The sequence below is a fragment of the Poecilia formosa genome, unplaced genomic scaffold, assembly GCF_000485575.1.
Source record: "Poecilia formosa unplaced genomic scaffold, Poecilia_formosa-5.1.2 Scaffold586, whole genome shotgun sequence".
Taxonomy (NCBI): domain Eukaryota; kingdom Metazoa; phylum Chordata; class Actinopteri; order Cyprinodontiformes; family Poeciliidae; genus Poecilia; species Poecilia formosa.
The window spans coordinates 144,979-166,251 of NW_006800525.1; the positions used below are offsets into that span (position 1 = coordinate 144,979).

At 38.7% G+C, this 21,273-nt stretch overlaps 1 protein-coding gene across 7 annotated transcripts in view; it reads right to left on the reverse strand.

The window, feature by feature from the left end:
- The window catches only part of LOC103129859 (ELKS/Rab6-interacting/CAST family member 1-like), a 167,649-nt gene that overhangs the window by 138,265 nt on the left and 8,111 nt on the right, over positions 1-21,273 (reverse strand). For 5 of the 7 annotated variants that reach the window (XR_001660118.1, XM_016665464.1, XM_016665462.1 and 2 more), the window contains exons 3-6: positions 21,202-21,225; positions 20,366-21,097; positions 10,171-10,326; positions 6,032-6,199 (exon numbers count right to left, since the gene is read on the reverse strand). Coding sequence is in view for 6 of the 7 variants with exons in the window: in XM_016665464.1 (XP_016520950.1) it covers positions 6,032-6,199; positions 10,171-10,326; positions 20,366-21,097; positions 21,202-21,225 (1,080 nt within the window). In the remaining variant the exon portion in view is untranslated. The remainder of the gene's footprint in view (positions 1-6,031; positions 6,200-10,170; positions 10,327-20,365; positions 21,098-21,201; positions 21,226-21,273) is intronic. The other 2 variants (XM_016665463.1, XM_016665466.1) reach the window with 2 other exon arrangements.

The following is a 21,273-nucleotide window of genomic DNA, read 5'->3' on the forward strand; positions in this document are numbered from 1 at the left end:
GAATGAATGATTTCCTCCAAAGGTCAGTCATTTTGTTACTAGACAGGTGGATTAATAAATGATAAAGATTTTACCCTAATTACATTCACACTAACTCTAACTCCACAAAGGTGTCTTAACACATTTTGAATCCTCTAATCATCATCAACAAACAAGGTGCACATAAACTAAACAAATGTAAATGAAGACATGCTGAATAGCTCTTCCTCATTAACATTTTTTAAATTATAATTTCAGACCATTTCCAGATGTAGATGCCAGTATCTACATCTTCTTTTCAAAGAATCTCCACCTTCACACAAATACATTTTTCTGGCCATTTTTCTGCGTAGCATGAAATCAGTCTACATGTAGGGGGCAGAACAGAGCTTTTAATTTGTTAGTGAACATTTTACAGCCTTGTTCCACTGAGAATGCTATAATAATAACAGTTGGAAACGATGGCATGCCGTAATCTTTTGACATAATATAAATTTGCCAACTCCCCTAATAAGAACGTGTAAAACGTTTACGAAAAATATATTTTGTGAGAGGCATAAATCCAGAATTTTTATAACAATCACAACCTGTTAAAAATGTGTTCAATTGTGGAAAAAAAAGTTAAGAGCTTAACAAAATCTTCAAGGCTCACAATAATTTATACCTCTGCTGTCAGTACTCTGATGCATCTATTGTGCTTTCTTCCCTTCTCACACACGCATATATAAGCACCAGTAACCATCACGACCCCACTAGGGATAAGTGTGTAAGGTACTGAATGGATGGATATATCTTTTTATGGGACAAAGTATTAATCTATTTTAAGATACATTAGACTTCCTTATCGGGGTGCAAAACATGTTTTTATGTAGGCCAACACTGATAACTGCATGTACTTACTGTGCCTCATTTTCTGTACAAACCATTAAATATCTCATCTGCATGATGACCCCAGTTACTCCATTTTATGACTTTTCCACATAGCCTCTGAAGAACATGCAGGGTCTTTATTTTGGACCGTACCATGTTTGTTCTAGTCAGCTCAGTGGTGTGCTATTCACACTAAATTCCAAACCACACCAATCCAAGAACTCAAAATCATGCAGTTGGGCCTGAGAACGGTGACCATGGTCTGGCAAATTTGAATGAAGTCATGTTAAAACTGCCCCTCAACACTTGGGACTCATTCGAAGAGCTCCAGAACTCAGTGTGCAACTTATCATTAGTGGTCAACCTTAGCTAAAGACAGAACAGAAGTTTTCCAACCTCAATCTACAAGTCCATTTTCATTTTAGAAAGCTCTCACCTATGCTTCAGTTTCTATCTGCTTGTTATTCTAATATTGTAAACAGCTGTGGGTTAGTTATGGGGAGACAAGAAGAACAAATATTGTAGAAATTGGGAGAGAACCAGATGGAGGTGGAGACAATCTGGATGGGAGAAGCAAAAACAAATGAGGCCAGAAGAAAGAACACACCAGGGGCACAATCCATGGTGTACCACAACCAGGTTGAAACCACATCTTTTCTCTGCCTCACTAGCAATATGAACCATCAATCAGCAGAGAGAACAAGGAAAGATCAACAATAATAGACCAGCAGGGACCACAGTATATTGTACCATTGCATAATTCCCTGACAAAAGCCTACAAACACCTCCATCTATTAAGCTGCTCAAACATCTCACTTTCACTTCCTCTTGTCGCTCCATCAGTCTGTGAATTATTCCCTCTCACACGTTTTTTTTTTAATTCTCTTCTTGTTTTTGATATTCATCACTGTCACTGTGGTCAATGTTAGCAAATTATTCGACTCATTTATAGCTTTTTCGAGTCATTGCATTTCAACCTCAAAAACAAAACTCAGTAGAGTGTAGAGTGTGTCCTCTGGCAGACACACAGGAAATGCTAGTGATGACAGAGTGAACACAAGAGCACCAAAGTCACATTGGAACATTGAGAGGAAATATCAACATAATTAATGCAAAAACAACAGATTGCAAGAGACTCAGGGAGATATGTTTTTTTTTCTTTAACACTCATATAGGTTTCGCAAAACTTAATGAAACTCTCCTTTTCAAAATTCTAGGCATGAAACAAGAAAAACTCTACAAGAATACTTTGAAAACAGAACTTGTCACCAATAGCATTACTGCTGAACTCTGTACCACATCTGTCCTGTATGGCGCGTTCATGGTGTGTAAGCACCATGTAAAAAAAAAACAAAAAGAGATATTTCTCTAAGAAGAACATTAAGCATGTTTTATTCCATTTTATTTGTATCTCCAGTTAGAAGCAAAAGCTTAAATGCTTCCTTCCTGAGTTATTTATGTCGCTGGCTCAGACTCTGATGACGTCTTGAGTCAAATGCAAGTCTTGTATTTCTGTCAGTGAGTGACTGCTTGCAAAAATACCAGGTTTATAAAATGAACCTGTAAATTAAAAGGAATTTCTATTGTTTGAGATGTTCGAAGTTTATATTAGTCCTTGCATCAACAACAGCATTGTTGTAACAACGTAGTTGCTTTTCAAATATGAAGAGTAAATAATATATACAGAAAAGATGGGCAGATACACCTACAAAGGTCTCATTATCAGTAAACATGAGGTAAGTCAAACTTACAATCCGTGAAGACAATCTTCTACAAATAGTTGTCATATTTAAAACAATCTTTGAGCTGAAATCTGAAACCAGGTCAAACTGTTCTGGCAGTGTAGCTCTGAGATGTTCTTTTGTTCTCAGGGTTTGTTAAATATGCAGGAAGGTCTCTGACAGGCTACCTGATCTGGTAGAGTATCATTACAGCGCTGCATTGTCCTGTTCAGGGCATGAGAGGCACATACACATCTTACTGTATTAAAGGGTTAAGTTTCCACAGACTCTGGCAGACCAACACAGCTCCCACAAAAGTGTACGCTCATTATTTTCCACATTTTCCAGTTATCTGAAGACAGACTCAATCACACCCATTTAGAGGCTGTCCTTAACTTTGACTGACAAATAAATACGCATCCATTTTCTCATTCCTTTGCATACAGTGGCTTCTCTGTTCTGAGGCCAACCATCAACCATCTCTGATGGGAACAGCTTTTACAGTGTCTCCGATAAAAAGCAGCTTGGCTTCAGTCACTAGCTATCATGGTTAAAGTCAGCTAAATGAACAACGTACACTTTTTTTTTTTTAGATATGTCTAATGCAGAAGTTTGTAACTTTGAAAAGGCTGGTCTGAAAGTTGAAGATCCAGTACTACAGTACTACTGTGACTGGATGCAAGTACTGAATGAGAAGGGAATCCTGGGAGAATGGCTGTTCTCCCTCTGAATGACTGACAGGCAGCAGAGGAATGCACTCCAACAACTGGCCAACTACAGCACACTAAAGATCTTTAGTCATCCTCCAGCTTGCCCACTTAGTTGAGGAAACCCGAGTCATTCCAAAGTGGGGGGAAGAAATGCCACTTCAATAGCAAGAAAAATTATATGGGACCGGAGATGAGAAGCAAGTAATCAGACCTGACAACGTGTTTTTCTGTGCTTATGGGGTTGTGTGTGCACAGCTGTATGTTTGTGTATTTGTGATCTGGATCTAATTACAGGTCCTCAGCAGTGGCCTAAGAGAAGTGAGAAGAAATGGCAAAGAATGCTGTGATGCACCCAAATCAGAATTATTTTAGCTGTTTCTCTTCTTACCCTGAAATCGCAGGCCAAACCTCAAAGAAACATATTCAATGATATCCTAGAACATGTAACACTTATCCTTATTCCAGTTCTGGTATTATCATGATGATAATACTCAAAACTGGTCCCACTAAGTAAAAGTTATGTAACATTTAGAGTACAGCATGTCAAATTTGTGAATTTTTCAAAAACATTTTGCCAAAAAAGTTAATCAAATAGACATCTTTTTTCAAATGAGAAAGGGTATGGAGAATATAGTGTGAATACAACTGCAATTGTAACGGTGTTGATCCAACCTAGCAAAACAAAGCAATGTGACTATCTGAGAAAAACACGACAGGTGGTGGGAATACATTTTTTGTGCCATGAAACCACAAAAATATGAACAGTCTATCCTCCTTATGTAGGCAGTTTATTTTCTTAGCAGCTTTATAAGGTTTACAAAAGGATCGCTGGGGTGACAGCTGGCTCTACAGCACTTCTTTTCTCATTATAAATTCCAGTTAAAACAATGAAGGAAAATATATTTTACCTTACTTTACTATAAACACCATTGCTTGACAACCGGGGGCTACTTTGTGTAACATTTTCACAATTTAGGTTTCTTTTATGTGTATAAAATGTATTCTGCCGGGTTCAAAAAAGTGATATTGCGACCATGCAATACAATGATGACAGACAGAGTTGGGTCAATATAAAAAAGAAAAAAAATTAAATACCTATAAAGCTTAAATGACTATTATCCAAAGACTTAAAAAGCTCACAGTACTAAAGAATAGAAGCTCCTGGGACCGGGGCTGTACGCAAGATATTTTCCACAGACTAGTGATTAATGATTAGTAGATAGCATGTCCTAACTTTTCTCTCTGATAGAATAAACTTGTTGTAGAAACAAGATCAAATACTAATTTCATATGACTGTAATTCTTGGACCAGCACCCCTCCCGACCCCACTGAGGGACAAGGGTGTTCAGAAAATGGATGGATGGATGGATGTAATTCTTGGAGATTGGGCTCAACCCAAAGAAGCCTCAGGAAGCCCCATCGTTGTGAGCACCACATGCAGAAAGGAATGATGGGATCAGGTGCCTTGCATGTTGGGTGGCAGGTGAGAGCTTTGGCCTTGGAGGGATAATGACTAGTGTCATAATCTGGCTCTAATGTTGTACTTTAGCTAAATCATGAAAGAAAAATAGTGAGCATGAGCATGACGTGAAAAGGGATTGTAATGTCCCCGCTTTCAACTCCATTTAAAATCTCTGAACAGGAACTAGATATATCTTCAAAGTTGGCCTTTATTTTCATCTCAACACACCTGCTCCTTTTCGTGACCACATTCTGAATGGCTGATTGGAAAAAGCTGTGCAGAGACAAAATGATGGATGAATACTTTTTGAAGAATTCACAATTATAAGTCTCAGTGCACCAGGTGTCTCCAGAGCAAAATTTTGTCATGGTGACGAAACATTTCTTGAAATTGCAACGTTGCTTTTAAGGCTGGTAAACACGAACACATAGAAAACCACCCACTGAAAAGTATTTATTTTAAGTATGATGTATTCGGCAAAGAGCAAAAGCTGAAATCCTTTGCACATGCATCAACAATTAAGCCTAATTTTGGGTCAAATTGCTTCCTGCGATGAAGAGTGGACATAGTTAGCAGGCTGCTCTCAACTGCCAAACACTGAGATATGAAGTATCAGTTTCAAGTCAAGAGGGTGACAGACGAAAAAAATGCAAAATGGTCAAATACACACTCAACACAAACATTTCACATTCATGCTTCTCCACCACTCCACACTCAAACCCTTTTCCCCCCTAAACTGGTGATAAAATTATTAAAGGTAAAGAGCCTTTAACACTTCAAACATGAGCAAAAGCTGCCAGTTTTCTTCAGCCTGCTGACTGACCCACCCACATGTACAAATGTGGTGGTGTAGAAAATAGCTTTCCACCCACCTCTGTATGCCCATAAGAGAAGCAGAAAGGCTTGTGGAAAAAGTTGAGAGACCTTAAACTGTTTACATATACAATTTGTTTCTGTCAGACCAAAATACCCTGAAGCATCTCAAATTCAACCATGTCACTGTCTCACCTCTAATTTTGCATGAACAAACATAGGATTTTCCCTAAATAATACATTTTAACTTAAAAAAAAAACAACCAGTAAAATATGACAGCACAATATTAACATTTAAAATGGAACACTTGACTGCTGTTGATAACGAATTACTTCCAATTCTTCCAGATCTTAACATATTAGTAACAAAGCATTATGAAGTTCTCTTTCTAGAAGTGTTTTTGTTTCTGTTGCAGAAACCTGTGCATATCAGCATTTACATTCTATTTGCACTAAGCAATGTGGAAACACTCACCTCTGTCTGCAGTGTGTTGGCGCGCTGCTCCTTGGCACCGAGCGACTCTTTTAGCACCTCGATGTGTTGCTTGTAGTCCGAGTTCTGATTGGTCAGTGTTTCTAGTTTGGTTTGCAGGGCCTGCATCTCTGAGTCCTTCCTGTTCAGCTCCTGCTTCAGCTGCTCTATCTGATAATCACACAAAACAAAATACATTTTTTACATTTAAAAAATCTAATTTTAGTGATTTCTGAATGAAGGGGAAGGCATAATATATTTTCCAAAGCTTACCCTCAACTTTAAAGAAAAAATCTATTTATTACAACACTCAGGAATTTTAAAAACACAATGTCTCAAATTATGTTATTGCCATTCAGTATTATGTTATTACAACCTTACTCGGGAGTACTTGTTCAGCTGTATTCAAATGCTAAGCTGGACAGCCGAAAAGCAGAAAGCCATCAAGGGAAACAGATTGACTGGCTTACAAAAGTCATAGATACTGTAACACCACACAGCAAATCAAATCCACCAACAAAGGGAGGTTTCTCTGCTGAGTAGTCTGATGTACTGGAATCTGGCTGGTGCCAGAGCTGCACAAAGTCATTTTAAAAGTGAGATTTCTCAAACTGCAGAGTTCACCACATAAAAATGAAAGTCAAACTGAACCACACCACGTGTAAAAACCTGTAGGCACAGAATGATCCCCAAGGACCCATGAAGGTAAAACAGAGGCACAGTAAACTGTGGAATTAGGAAAATGTTTGCCAGGCGACCTCAGAGAGGTGACAGGGTGAAACATGAAGAGCAAAAACTTATTCAGAGAGGAAGCACAAGACTTGATGTTTAAATTTAAAACGGAAAGCAGATATTTTAAACATTAGCCAATGAAGGAAATGATCTAACAGTAAAGAGGCTAATAAAACGAGTACTTCTTCTTGTTCTGTGATCCAAGGCAGCTGAGTGGGCATGAGGAAGGTAGGAGTTGGTCTGATGGAAGACACACATGGTGACAATGTCTGCTCCTACAGAAACACAGAGACAAGATGACAGCAACTACTAAGCTAAAAGTCTAATTGTGTGTGCAGATACAATCTTCTGAATCACACAGCTAAGACTTTTGAAGTAAACCTCTACAAAAGTAGCTTGGCCACTTAAAGAACTCAAACTGTGTTACTCAATAGTTTTATAGCGTTTGACCAGATCAAAGTCCAGAGAGGAAAACAGGGAAGACAGGGACGATGACTTCTCCGGTTTCTTTAACAACAGTTGCACCTCAATGGCAGTCACCACCACAGCTGAAACACCAGGAACCCAAACACTTCAAGGATATAGAATGAATCTGTGCAATGCTGCATGTGTGGCAACTTTCCGTGTCTCTGTGTGACTGTACGCAGAAAGATGAGACACCCAAAAGCAAGCTAGAGCCATCACTGTGATGTATATCGTGGGTGAAGAGAGAACTCCCCTTCTCCGTTCCTCTGCCGTTGTAAGCTCACATTCATCTGTCAGAGCCCCATTCATAAAAACATCTCTTTTATGATTGCATCTGGAACTTCCCCCAATGCAATGACAAACGGGCCCATACAAAGAGCACCATTAATGAGTCCGAAAGAAACCTTCTCACATGTAGCACGATTCATCGGCCTCAGCCATCAAAGTAGAATAAATAGCCATCACGGCCATATGGACAGAAACTCTGTGAAACTTGAGACCTAATTCCAAACAAGGATTCTGACCATATGTTAAATGGATTGCTTTAATAACATGCTTTTTCAGTGTGATAGACCACTGAAAACATCTTAAACCAGAGGCCACATTTATCCGTTTAAACATGTTTCACATAGTGCGCCTTCTGCTACAGATACATAAACTGATGACACATTCTACACTCTCCAAAGATTTATTTTCCACCAAGCGACCTCTCCAACCTATGGAATCTCCAAAATACTCTAGTGTCTGTTTAATTTTGCGTATGTCATCCAGTGCACATTTGAATGCAAGTAGAAAATCAGCAGTCAGCCATGTAAAGAGGAATCTTTCTCAACCCTTTCTTATGTGCAGAACAGCATGATTCACAGAAAGCCGATAGTTCATGAGTGTGTTCCATCAAACATGTTATCACTTTAAACAGGAGAGACCTGATACTACTCTCGCCCCCAAACACACACACACACACACACACACACACACATTATTGTGTATCTGCCTCCTGTCTGTTTCTTAGGATTACCAAGACTTACTTCCCAGAATCATATTTAATGAATCTGACAAAATAGGATATATAACGGTCACTAGCTATACCAGCTACAGTTTCTTTTAGGGAAAGTTACAAAAAAATCCTTAGCATAAACCAGAGATACCATAATCATTAAATATTTGTGCCACTGTTGCATAACTTGCACACGCTCTGCTCAAGTGTCTCAGCAGTTGCTCAATAATTAATCTCAGAGTATACTATTCAGTGCTATGCATGCACTGATGAGAACTGACTAATACTGGCAAACTTAAAGTTTTCATCTCACAATTATTGGAAACCGTAAAACCTGACACTGACTTCACAGTCAGTGTGAACTGATTCTGTCCTCAGTAGCACCGTGCATACTTTAGAACAGGGCTCTTCAAATCCAGGTCTCAAGAGCCGGCGCTCACCAACCTTTAGATGTGCCCCTACTTCAAAACACCTTAATCAAACAGCTGTCCTGATTATTTGACTCAGGTGTTTTGAAACAGAGGCTGGTTTTGAGGTTACCTCAAATCCAGCCTAATGAAAGGCTTTAGGCCTTTCATTCCAATGCACAGAAGCCATTGAAAACATTGGTACACACACCATGCAATTCGCCTGCTGAAATTAAAACCGAACCTCAGAATAGGGAAAGAAAAATAATTTAAGTGACTTTGAACATGTAATTTCAGAAACTGCTGAACTACTGGGAATATAGAAACATCAGTGAGTGGCAGTTGTTTGGACAAAGAGTCCTTACCAATGGCAGACCACAAAAGAGAATTAGTACAGCTGGTGTGAGGAGAAAGAAAAGCAACATTTGTTCAAATATCTACTTGTTACAACTAAGGTATGGGCAATACCAAATAAGAACATTCAATGTGTTAAACCTTGAAGATGACAACAAAAGGCAATGAAAGAGAGATTGCAATTCACATAGCCTCATCAAAAATTGGAAAACAGTGAATTTAAAAAATATTCCCTGGTCAGTTAAGTTATTTCAGCTGCAACAGTTTAGACATTAAGGTCAGAATTTAATGTACATAACATGAAAGCATGAATCCGTTCACCCTTGCATGACTGATTTCGATTGGTGAGGGTAGGATAGTGGTGGGATATTTCCTTAGCACACTTTGGGCCCATTTCAGCTGACCGAGTATTGCCTAAATGCTACACTACTGACCTCCAGCTAGAAAATGCTGAGTGTCCTATTCAAAAGACAGCTACACCTCAAGAGTGTATCTTCAGTCAGAGGTGCTCACTAAAACAGACAACTACTGGAGATCACTCTTACCCAGAGCCAGAAATATCTACAGAGACTTTTAAAAGAAACTTGGAGAACATGGGTTGCAGCAACATTTCATATATCTTTAGAATGAACAAAGTATTTGCTAAATTTGAATTTAATTGAATCAAAAAGGCATTAACAATCTCAAATTGTATTCTTAAGTTTCTTGTACACCAATGGGCTCCATGGTAGAGTCATCCATCCTGTACAATCTGGTAAAACAAAAGAGTCACATCATGGATGATGGATGATGGAACAACATGATGTTTGCCAATTTGGACCAAAATATTGATGGCGTGTTCCAGATACATAACAGCAAATCTTGCTCAGTGAAATGAAGTTCTGAAGGCAGGAGGTTCGTCAAGCTCTACCCAATAAACACTGGATATACTATACATACTCCATACAGCACAAAACATAATGTTTCACAAAATGTGTTTCATTTCTTCACATCAATTCCCACATAAAACATGATTTTCAATACATCATAAAATGGCAAGACAATACCTCAAAAGAAGCCAAAAATTAACATATATTAGAGAAATATGGCATGCTTATAAACAAGTGCTCATGCACTGATGATGTAACATGCATCACTCAAATCATGCAGCATGACGCCGGCTGGTGTGGCATGCAAAGAGATTCTACCTTAGTTTTCATAAATTTAGAGTGGCTCTTGTAGACTTCCACCTGCTTGAGTTCATCCTGCCTTTCATTAGGGTGCAACAGGCCGGTGGTTTTTAGCATCTGGACCTCATCCTCCAAGTCTCTGATGTTTCTCTCCAGGGAAGAGATCTTGGTGTCCTGCACCAGCAAAGGTATTTTTGGCACAGAGTCAGAAACTGGCAACTACTAATACACCAGCAGGAATAGGGCTCAGGCATAAGATTTGATCGCAGAACAGTCTAAGATGAAAACTATCCAAAGTGATTTGGACCTGAAACTTTTATACAAAGAGAGCAATGAGGATAACGAGTTGAAATCACCCTTAAGGATAAAACAGTAGCAAAAAGCATATGGATAATGTTTTTCCAAACAGAAATATGATCAATGTTAGGTTGTTTATTTATAGACGTCAGAAGGGGTCCGAATAGTTGCTTTATATAAACTAATCATGAATTCAAATGGCACAACAGGTTTACATAAACCCACTATAGATGTTGTATAATCATTAAACCCTGTAAAACAAACAAACAAACAAACAAAAAACTTAAATGAAATCATTAAAGCCAAAAATGAACATGTAATTCGTGATCATAAGTGTTTGTAAATTTCTGATCACAATTGTCCAGCCCAGTATCATATCAAAATTTTAGCAAAAATAGCTTAAAAAAAATCAAAATAAAAAAAATCAAAGATGAATGTATACATCTGTGAACGGCTCAACACAAAAAATAAATGAGTATCCATGATTGAACGGTCTGTCAAGGAAAGGTCCTGAGCTTGTATAATTGCATGGATTTAGACAAGCGTTAAACTCTAAACCTTGAAAAAGAAGAGAAACATAATTAAGTAACTGGAAGCAGATTGCACAGTGCCATCAGCACAAACCACAGGCAGAGATGTAGTAATTTGACCACTATTACATCCTCTGACATCAGCCCTGCAAACCACACTGTGATGCATACGTTTCTAAAAGCACATGGCCAGAGCAAGTAAGAACACATAAAGGTGCATATTACATTACTGAAACAAACATTAGTGTACAATTGGACAGAAGCTTTTTGGATAGCCAGGAAAACAGCAACACACTAGCTATGCTCTCTGCATTATATATTATATGTCCAACTTCCATTGGAAGATAAAAATAAATAAATAAATAAGAGACACAGCAAAGACAAACTGCTCATTACTAAAATTAACTTGACATACAGAAGGATGGCTGTCCATTTAAAGTTGAACTCCAAAATATCCAAAAAAAACAAAAAAAAAAAAACAAGCAATGGTAGATGACACTGCTACACCACAACCCAGAAGAATTAGGGAAAGAGGTTAGGGACAGTTGTCTATGTCAAACGAACTAAAACATAAACACGAGCGCTAATACAGTACCTGCCAGATAACATCAGGATCAAAACAGAAAGAAGTGTTCGTGTTCTGCAATTACAAAGCATAAATTTGCACATCTTAAAACAAGCAGCACAGTAAAGACTAAAACAAAGAAAGGTCAGATATAAAGGAACTTTTATAAGCTGGTTAAACGAGGTAAGTTTTATACTAGCATCATTGCATCTATTTTGTGTCTCAGGGGCCTTTCTGCTTATATTTTCAAATAACTCTGCCAGATTTACCTTTTCTATTTGCTATTTCTGGTTGCTTTCTGTGTACAACCCTGCTGGGCTCTTAATAGGTGGAAAAGTCACAAAGTATGTGTAAAAAATAACTGTGGCTTTGAGGTAGGGAAATCACTTTTGGAACAAGTGCTTTGCTGAAGGAACACTAAATTGTGTGTGGGGGGGATTACTCAAAGACACATGTGGAGTCAACTGCATTTTTCACAGCAGTAACAGCTTCTAAAGGCTGAGATGAGAGTGAAAGCTTCCATATGTGACATTTGAAACAAATTGAATAAGTGCTTAACTCTGCATGGGCCAATATTGGACTTTGGGTATTGCGACTATAGTAAGGCACGATAGGATGATATTCATTTAACTGATAATCAGGATACAATGCATGCACTGTATGCATTGGCATTTGAAGTCAATGCAGATTTTCTACTCTATTCAGGCTGAAGCAGGAGCATGCAACAGAAGTGAACTGCTGTCACAGATAATAAAAAGAAAAGAAAAAGAAAACAACCTCACTCACTGCCAAGAGGAGAACAGACTAACGAACTAATGAACAGCTGAGAAGTGGGATACTACCACTGAAAATATTGCCTTCTTGTAGATTTGCTCAGTCCTACCTTCATATCAATGACAGTTTGCAGAGTTCTGGTCTTAGCCGGATCAGCCTGGAGCTGGTTACGCCGATGGAGCTCCGGGGGAGGGACCCGGTAAAAGCAAGCCTGGCGGCTCATCATCTTTAGCTTTTTCTAACACCCACAGCTTCAAAGCCACTTGCAAAGAAACACTGATAAATCTCACTGGCTCCTTCCTTTTTGCTCCTCAGGTTGTGGTTTCTTTAGGAATGTTATAAAATCCATTGCTGTGCTTCCATAGAGAGTCAATAAAACTTTTCCTATGATCTCTTGTCTAGTCCCTGATGCTATACTCGCCAAAGGATGATTTCTATACCAAGAGGCAGGACGGATTTTTCTGCCAGGTTTGTATCGTGTCCTTTTTCTGTTTGCTAGCGAGTAGTAGAAGGCACCTTCAGGTTTAGGACGAATGAATCAGTCTCGATCACCCTTTTCGGCATGAATCTCCAATGTTTTTTTTCTCCCACTTGTTTTCACCGTCTCTCTTGCAGATGTCTCTGGCAAGCTGAAACTTGTGCTAGGCAACAGTTTCTGCCAGCACATGCGCTAAGCTTTTTCTATCAATAATTAACGGTAGCACTGACCTGCAGCAATGCCTACACAAAACCATGAACGATATTCAAGCTGCAGGCACACACAAAAGCACACATCCTGGCACATGAAAAGTTGCTTTGAAAATGTCTTGCTACTCCACTGTTTCATGGAGATTTTAATACAAACTGTGACAGCACCAACACAAAGTGCATTCAGTTTTAAAGGGAAGACATCTGTTACTTGAACAGTTATATTTTTTTCTGAGTACATTTGCATTCCGTAGGGAGAGCACATGCAAACCTTTCTTGAAAAGATTACACAAACAAAATCAAATGTATTCAGACATAGATACCAGAGGTCAGGACTTAAGTTACTTGGACTAGGACAGAGGTATGAGTATGCCATAATTTACCTTACCTATCTGTCAAAGCCTGTCCATACATTTTACGTCCTTCAAAAATTTCTGTCTCTCAGAGAAGGAAATTAAGTCAAGAGAGCATGTCATCTAAAGCCGTCGTCTCTGTTCCACATGTGTAAGAGTTGAGGACATGGACAGAACAGGATCAAATATAACACTACAACACTGACTGAAGGATATGGTCAAAAAAGTTCAATTCTGGCCTTGAAGCAATGGTGTTAAGTGTGTCAAACACAAAACACAACATGCAGTTACGTATAAAATGTAACAGAACAAACAATAGGCGAAATGAGGAATTTTTAATCAAGGTTAAAAAATTAAAATAATCTAATGTTGAAAAGTATTCTAAAGCAGGAAAAGTCCAATTTAAATGAAAGCTCATCATTTCAACAAAGGGCATCATATTTCAGTTCTAAATACTGATTTTTATGCACAATGCTGAAATTGCAAGGAGCCTCAACATCTGCAGTTGCAAAATGGGCTCAAGTCATCAGCCCTCCTCCAACATCATGTTTGACATCTGTTTACAAGGTTCCTGCTGTTAGGCAGTGTTTGCACCAAACATTTTGCACTATGTTATAAATAAATTTGATAAATTTGATCTGAATCAAGCAAAAGGGCATTGGAAACAAAATATATGGATATAGAGAGCAACACAAAGTGCACATGGCTAAATTATTCAATATGTACAATATACTTTGCCAACAATGCCAATCAAACATCAAGCCAGAAACATTTCTTAGAATTTTATCCATTTGTTCTCCCACCATCATCCACCCACCCACTTTCCACAAAGTATTAAAGTGGACCACAACCAAATACTTTTCATACAAGCTTTTATTTTAAAACAAACTGTAGTACTGGTCAGCTAAGCACTTGGAAGGGGAAAATGATTTATTGTTTAATGTGTAAGACTGTTACATCAATCACAAATTTTATTGCAGCTGCATGCTTGGCTTCATAACCATAACAGACTATTACATATTTATTTACGTTAGACCTTCACTTGTAATTTATACGTCTAAAAAGGGAGACAGGACTTAAATATATAATTGGTTTACGTTGCTGCTGGCCCTATAAAATAAAAGAAATATTCTAAACATTACCAAGCAGTAAACTATAACTGAATATTTGCACTGTTAAGCAATCAGTGAATCCTTACTTCAGACACATGAGAGATTTAAAACATACAGAGTCAGTAAACGTACTCCTGAGCAGTTTGTCCAGACAATCGTAAACTCAGAGGAAGTCTGTCTTCCTGAGAAACAAAGAATGGCTGCAAGGCCTCCAATCACTAGGTGACAGCAGCGTTCAAGCTAATCAACATGCTCCCTGTTCAGCCCAGTAGAAGAAGTAAGCAACACAGTCACACACAGAGATATAGTGTGGTATGTAATGTGTATGGCGATACCATTGTTTTCGGTGAGGTAGAGAAGTTTGTGACAGTGCAGCGGCAAGTGATGATAGTCGACAGAAAAGACAAGGAAATATGATGAAGCCTAAATAACCCTTAAGCATGTCATGCTCCAAGTTGGCCCAAAGAAATGTACTATAACTTCAGAATTTTCAAACATTTAAGTTTATAGAAATGTAACAATATTAAAACACCACATCTCATACATGTGTTTGATATAAGGTACAATGTTTGTATAACATACATTAATTACAAAAACATCCTTAATCGTTGAGGTTACCCCAAAACTTGGGGGCATGGACTACTTCCCCCGTAAGCCCTTAGATTTACTGTGAATGCAAATTTTTTTTGCATATTTCATCTCTTTTAATAAACCAAAACAGAACCAAGTAGCAAATGTTAAAAAGCTATATACCTTTTTGAAAAGGAAAAAGCTAATGAAGTTGACAAAAAATAATGCTTAGAATGATGCCAGTGATTCATACAGATTAATAATAAATAAGATCAAGTTCTCAATAGTTTTTTTTTTCAATTAAGGGGGAGTTGCTGCAAAAAAAAACAAAAACAAAAAAACATATTCCATATGGGACATAGCATAAAATAATTGAGAACCACTTGTGTAAGGCATGAGTACAGAAGAATGTAGGCCTAAAAAGGCACCAACCAGGACAAGCTTTCTATCAAGTAAAATGAAACAAAAAGGAGGAAATAAAGAGAGAAAGAGGAACACTAAAAAATAGACATAATCAAAATTAAGAGTAAGAAGTCAGCAAAGCAAAACAAAACAAAAAAATACAATAAAATAATCCCAAAACAGACTGAAAAAATAAGGATCTGCTGACATGAACTTCCAATTTCAACATGTTAGCACTGAAGAGTTTAAAAAGCAACATTTCTGAAGCTTCATCAATGTTTTCGGAGGAAAGAGCAGATAGAGAGGAGCCGCCAAAACAAGCAGAACGAGTTTTGAAACCAGAGGAGTCATAAGTGCTTGCTTGCTTCTTTTTAACAGCAGAGCAATATACTCAACCTTCCTGATCCCACACTGAGTGAGATGTCTTCACATGAAATAGGGACCCTTACTCTATTTAGAGCCCCTACAGAACATATGACAACATCACTATATGTAAGAATATATAAATGCCAAAGCAGAAATCTCACAGTCAGAGCGTATTTTTATGTGTGTACGCCTTTGGCAGCAGGTCAGGGCTGGGCAGGATAAGACCAGTGGTGCTGCTGTTATTATTGGGTCTGCAGGGACCTGGCGGCTAGGGAGAGTCAATTAGACCCAGATTTATGCCTCTCAGCATGCATATGTGTGTTTGTGTGTCCCATCACATATAACTTTGCTTCACAGTGCATGTAATCACCACAGCAGCTAAACTATAACTGAACAGTACCACTTTGTGGTCACTTTTAGTACTGCAGGAATTAAAATTTTACACCACATAGTACTTTGGAGTAAAATCGAAAATCAGTTTAAAATAAGGAAATTCAGTATTTATGTTGATTCTTCTGACACCATGCACTAATATTATGTTGGTTAGGTTTTCATTTCATCTCTGCACAGCAGCAACATGTCAGGGGTTGCCTATCTTCAGCAGAGGTGATGATACTGGTCAGAACTGATGAAAAGGTGGACAGAGCAACACCTGGTAGAGGCTGTAAAAAACTGAAGCGGAGGCCCAACTATGACCAGGACAATAACAATTCAATCAAAGTTAAAATTAAATAATTTAGATGGAAATATATTTATGTATTAGAAACCCAGAAACCCTAAATCCAATTGGGAATCTGTAGCACTCTCCATCCGATCTGACTAAGCTAAAAAATTATATATATATTATTTTCTTCCACTTCACAGTTAGTTGTTTAGATCTGTTAAAGTCCTAAGAAAATACATAGAAGAAAACTGGAGAAAGACTTCAAGGGGTTTGAAACTGTTTGAAAGACACTATACTTCTGGAGACCACATCAACACTGACTGTGATTTCACATCTGGATAGGATATGTTATGATGTTATTAAAAGACCATACATTTTTATATATCCTACATCTGAAGCACTACTTCTGTAAAATATTCACCTAAACCTAACAACAGCATTTCTCCTCTCACCAACAAAAACATTGAGTCATTCTCCCAACAAACTTCCCAGCAAACTGAAAACAGGGACATTTATTATCCTTGCTTAAACTAAACAAGCACCGTCATTTAAAGTGAGCAACGAGTGCAGTAATGAAAAGCGGTTGGGCCGATTTCCGTTGGTGCTAATCAGAGAACTAAAGTCTCCCTAACAAAGGCAATTGCTTCACTATACGATCCCTGGCTTGCATTGACTGTGACATGTGCTAGTGTAACATACAAAGTGAAGCAACCTATGCCAGACATTAGCTGCTTCTTGTTCTGCACACTTGTTCTTCAAACAGACCAGCCATTCAAAAACTGATACATCAAGCAAAGAGTTTCAAAGGAATCCAACTGCCAAACCTCCTGGCAGTTTCTCAAAGACGTCCCAAAAAACTTTACAAAGAAACTTCAGAAAACTTTAAAGACTAAATGTTTTCACTCCTGAATGCAAAAGTTCAAAGTGGCGGACATAGTTAAATTGCACACATATATAAATGCTCCAGCAGAGACCCTATTACCCTTGTCTTCCATGAGGGAAACTTAAAAAAAGAAAAAAAGCTGAAAGAACAACACTCCCTCTTTTTTCAATCAGGGAGGTCAGAGTGTTTTCTCTCATTAATCATACATTAATATTCAGATAAACACAGTCTGTTTTTCTACTTTAGAAAAACAGAACCTTTCTAGCATGTCTACCTCTCCCTTTGACAGACCACTCAGACGTGATTGCCCTCCTCCTTTGTAGAATACACAGCCTATCTGAAGCTGTCAAACGGTTTAAAAATAACATGACTAAAAGAGTGTGTAAACAGGTACTCACGTCTTACGTACAACTCACGGTTAGGTCCCATACGTGACCAACGGATACATACACACACACGTCTGCATTAACATGGCCTAAACCAACCAAAAATCGCCTTGGTGGCCAAACTCCAGGCAAGGGTGGATATCCCATCAGAAATCCTTGGAGGGAATTCTCTTGCGTGAAATGGTAAGTCGAAAGGATCCAGATGTGTACACATGCTCACACCCCCGCACGCACACGCACACATACACACATTCCTTTATTCTGACCGGAGGGAGACTTGGAGAAAGAAAGTCAAGAACATTACGACACAAACAGTGTTGGAGGCATACACCGGCATAGAATACACACTCACACAGAGCCAGAGATAGGGAAATTAAAGGTTAAGAAGATTTAGAAGTTAAAAATAGATAAGGCAGGAGTCAGGAGCTACAGAGCAGTATACTGCCAGCCCTCACAGCAGAGGATACACACACCTGTGCAGAAACACACATTTCTGAACCCACATGCTGTGATAATGTCACATCAGGAGAAAAAGATTAACATTTGGATATTTTTTTTTTTGATGAGGTTCATTATAATCCCAGTTCATTTAATATTCATTCCTATCATTGCAGTGAGATGCCAAATGCAACGCTGGCTGCACTGCGACTGACAAATGATCAGCAGTTATATACATGTGCATGCTCTTGAACAAGCACGTACACTCACGCACCAACACACACACAACACGAGATTGTAAAACTGCATGGCTGAACACGAGCTTAGAGCTCTCCGTATGTTAATCTGGTCCATTGATAAGACCTGCTGAGCTGCTTTCTGCTCTAACACCACACAAAAAACATACTAAAAAAACAGGTGCATGCACAAATACTAAAATCCAAACAAAGATAAAAGCAGATAAACAGACTTTTGCGTGAAGTAACATAAGAAAAAAGCTAATGTTGATATCTGAAAATCTGTGTTAAGATTTTTAAAAAAAGAGAAGATGTTCAAGTCTTAGCTATGATGTTGTGAAAAACAAATTGTCCCTTCTGTTTTTGCTTTTTGACACGTTTAAAAGTATCATACAGTCAAAGAAACTTCATATCAGAAAATAATGTTCTTGTCAAATACGAAACAACACAAATATTTAACTATTCAAACGTGTTTCCCATGAGAAAAGACAACTGTCTCCATTTTTTTCTATTTACTCAGGACTTTGCCAGGAAGTCCCTTGAGATAAAATTTGTTTTTCAAGAAAGCTATTGAATCACAAATTAACTGTGACAGATATTTTTTTTAAGGTTGAGTTCAATTTCACCAGACAGGTCTGATTACTGACAGACATTTAAAATCAAGAAAAACTCTAAACAGAACCTGCTTGACAACAAAAGGGCAAATACTTAAAAAACCTACAACAGAGCTAAAAAAAAAAAAAAGAATTAGCTCCAATGATAAAGTCACGGATTTCATTGATTCAGTTTGTAAAGGGCTGCAATGCCTTTTTCAGGCTTTGAGACTCCAGTAAGTCAGAGTGAGGCCCATTATTTATAAATGGAAAAAATGCAGAATTGTGGTAAACCTTTCCAAGAGAGGCTGTCTGGCCTACCATAAAAAGCTAATGAAGCACCCATAAAGGACATCACAAAATAAACCACAAAAACATCTAAAGCATTGTAGACCTCAACTGCCTCAGTTAAGGTCAGTGCTCATGATTCAACCAGAAGAAATAAACTCTGCAACATTGGCATTCGTGAAAGAGTTTCAATAAAAAACCCCGTCTGACCAAAATGAACACAAAATTGATCTCACATTTACCAAAAATAAAAACCTGCGACAGGCTGGCAACCTGTCCAGGGTGTATCCCGCCTCTCGCCTGGAAAGTTAGCTGGAGATAGGCACAAGCACACCTCCTGAGCCCGCTAGGGACAAGGGTGTTAGAAAATGGATGGACGGATGGACGGACGGACGGATGGACGGACGGACGGATGGACGGACGGACGGACAGATAGACGGATGGATTTGCCAAAAAACATCTTCATGATCTCAAGTCTTCTGGTAAAATATTCTGTCGACTAGCAAGATAATAATTTAATTTCCTGGAACAAGCGCATGCTGCTATATTTAGCGTAAAGCTAAAACATTTTGAGAAAAAAAATAAAACAACATCATAGCAACAGTTAAATATGGCAATACAGCTGCCATAGATAGTTATGTCGCCATTATAAAGGAACCATAAATTCAGAAAATCCTTCAGGAAAATCACTGACCATTAGTGTTTGACCCTAAACTAATTCATACTCGGATTATGTTGCATGAAAATGACCCAAAGCACATAATGACGTCTATTCCTGAGTGGCTACTCAGGAATGGGATTCCTGAGTAGGATTTTGGAGTGGCCTAGTCAAAGTGGAAACTTGAATCTAATTGAGATACTGTGCCTTGACCTTAAAAAAGAACATCCATGGTCATTTTTCTTTTCAATAGCTGAATTAATGCAACTTTGCAAAGAAAACAAAGCTGGTTTTCCCCAGAGATGCAAAACACTCACTAAATTGCTCGATGGCAGTTACTGCTGCCATTCAGCCTGTAAAATAATGTTATTAATACAAATCATTGAAAAACTTTGAGGAAGACATACACACCTCTCTCAAATGCATGTTCTCCAAGTGGACATCAGCTTCCTGGGCTGCCATGGTAATTATGCCTGTCCGCTGTCCTCGTCCCCACTGTCCCTGACCCTGAAGCATCTCCAGCAGCCTCTGGATACTCTCGTCTCGTGCACCCAGCGTCTGCTTCTGGGAGTCGATTCTCATCTCCATCTCTTCCATAGTTTTCCTCAGCAGGGACAACTCATTGGCTTGACGCTCATGTTCTGACTGCAGTCGGAAGAAGTTTTCCTCTGTTGGATCCTGAGGAGGAGGTGAAGAAAAGCCGTCGCACCCAGGCACCTGACAGGGGCTACATGGATGACGGGGGCTAGAGCTGGGCAATGCTCCCTGGCTAGGACTGTAGAGGGGCTGGCTTGGACTGTTCCTTTGCCCAGGCTGAAGGGTGTTGGCTGGGCTAAGTCTCTGCGTGGCTGCCAATGTATTACACCCATAGCCAGGACTGTGAATGATGATGTCAGCCTCTTGTTGCCTTGGATTGTAGGTGTTCGATGGACTGGCTTTGGGGCTGTTCTTAGGTGCGGGACTGTGCAGGTTTATGGAACTTTGTCTGGGACTGTGGCCAGGACTGAGCCCCCCTCTGAACTCCTGGTCCATATGGTGTTCTCGGTAGGAGCTGCTCTGCTGCCGCTGTTGCCGCAGGCGAGTGTTTGTCTCTCTGTGAGCTCTCAGCTCCTCCTGTAGCTCCTGAACTGTCAAAGGAAGTTGCTGAAACCACAAAGTGAAATTTCTTTCAGTAATCATTCAAATTCCAAATGACCAAAACTGAGTACAACACATACACATATATAAAAACAACAAATAAAACAGACCTTGTTTCTTCTTATATCCCCCAGCTGTAGCAGAATGGGATAAAAGAAACACAGACACATAATGCCAGTAAA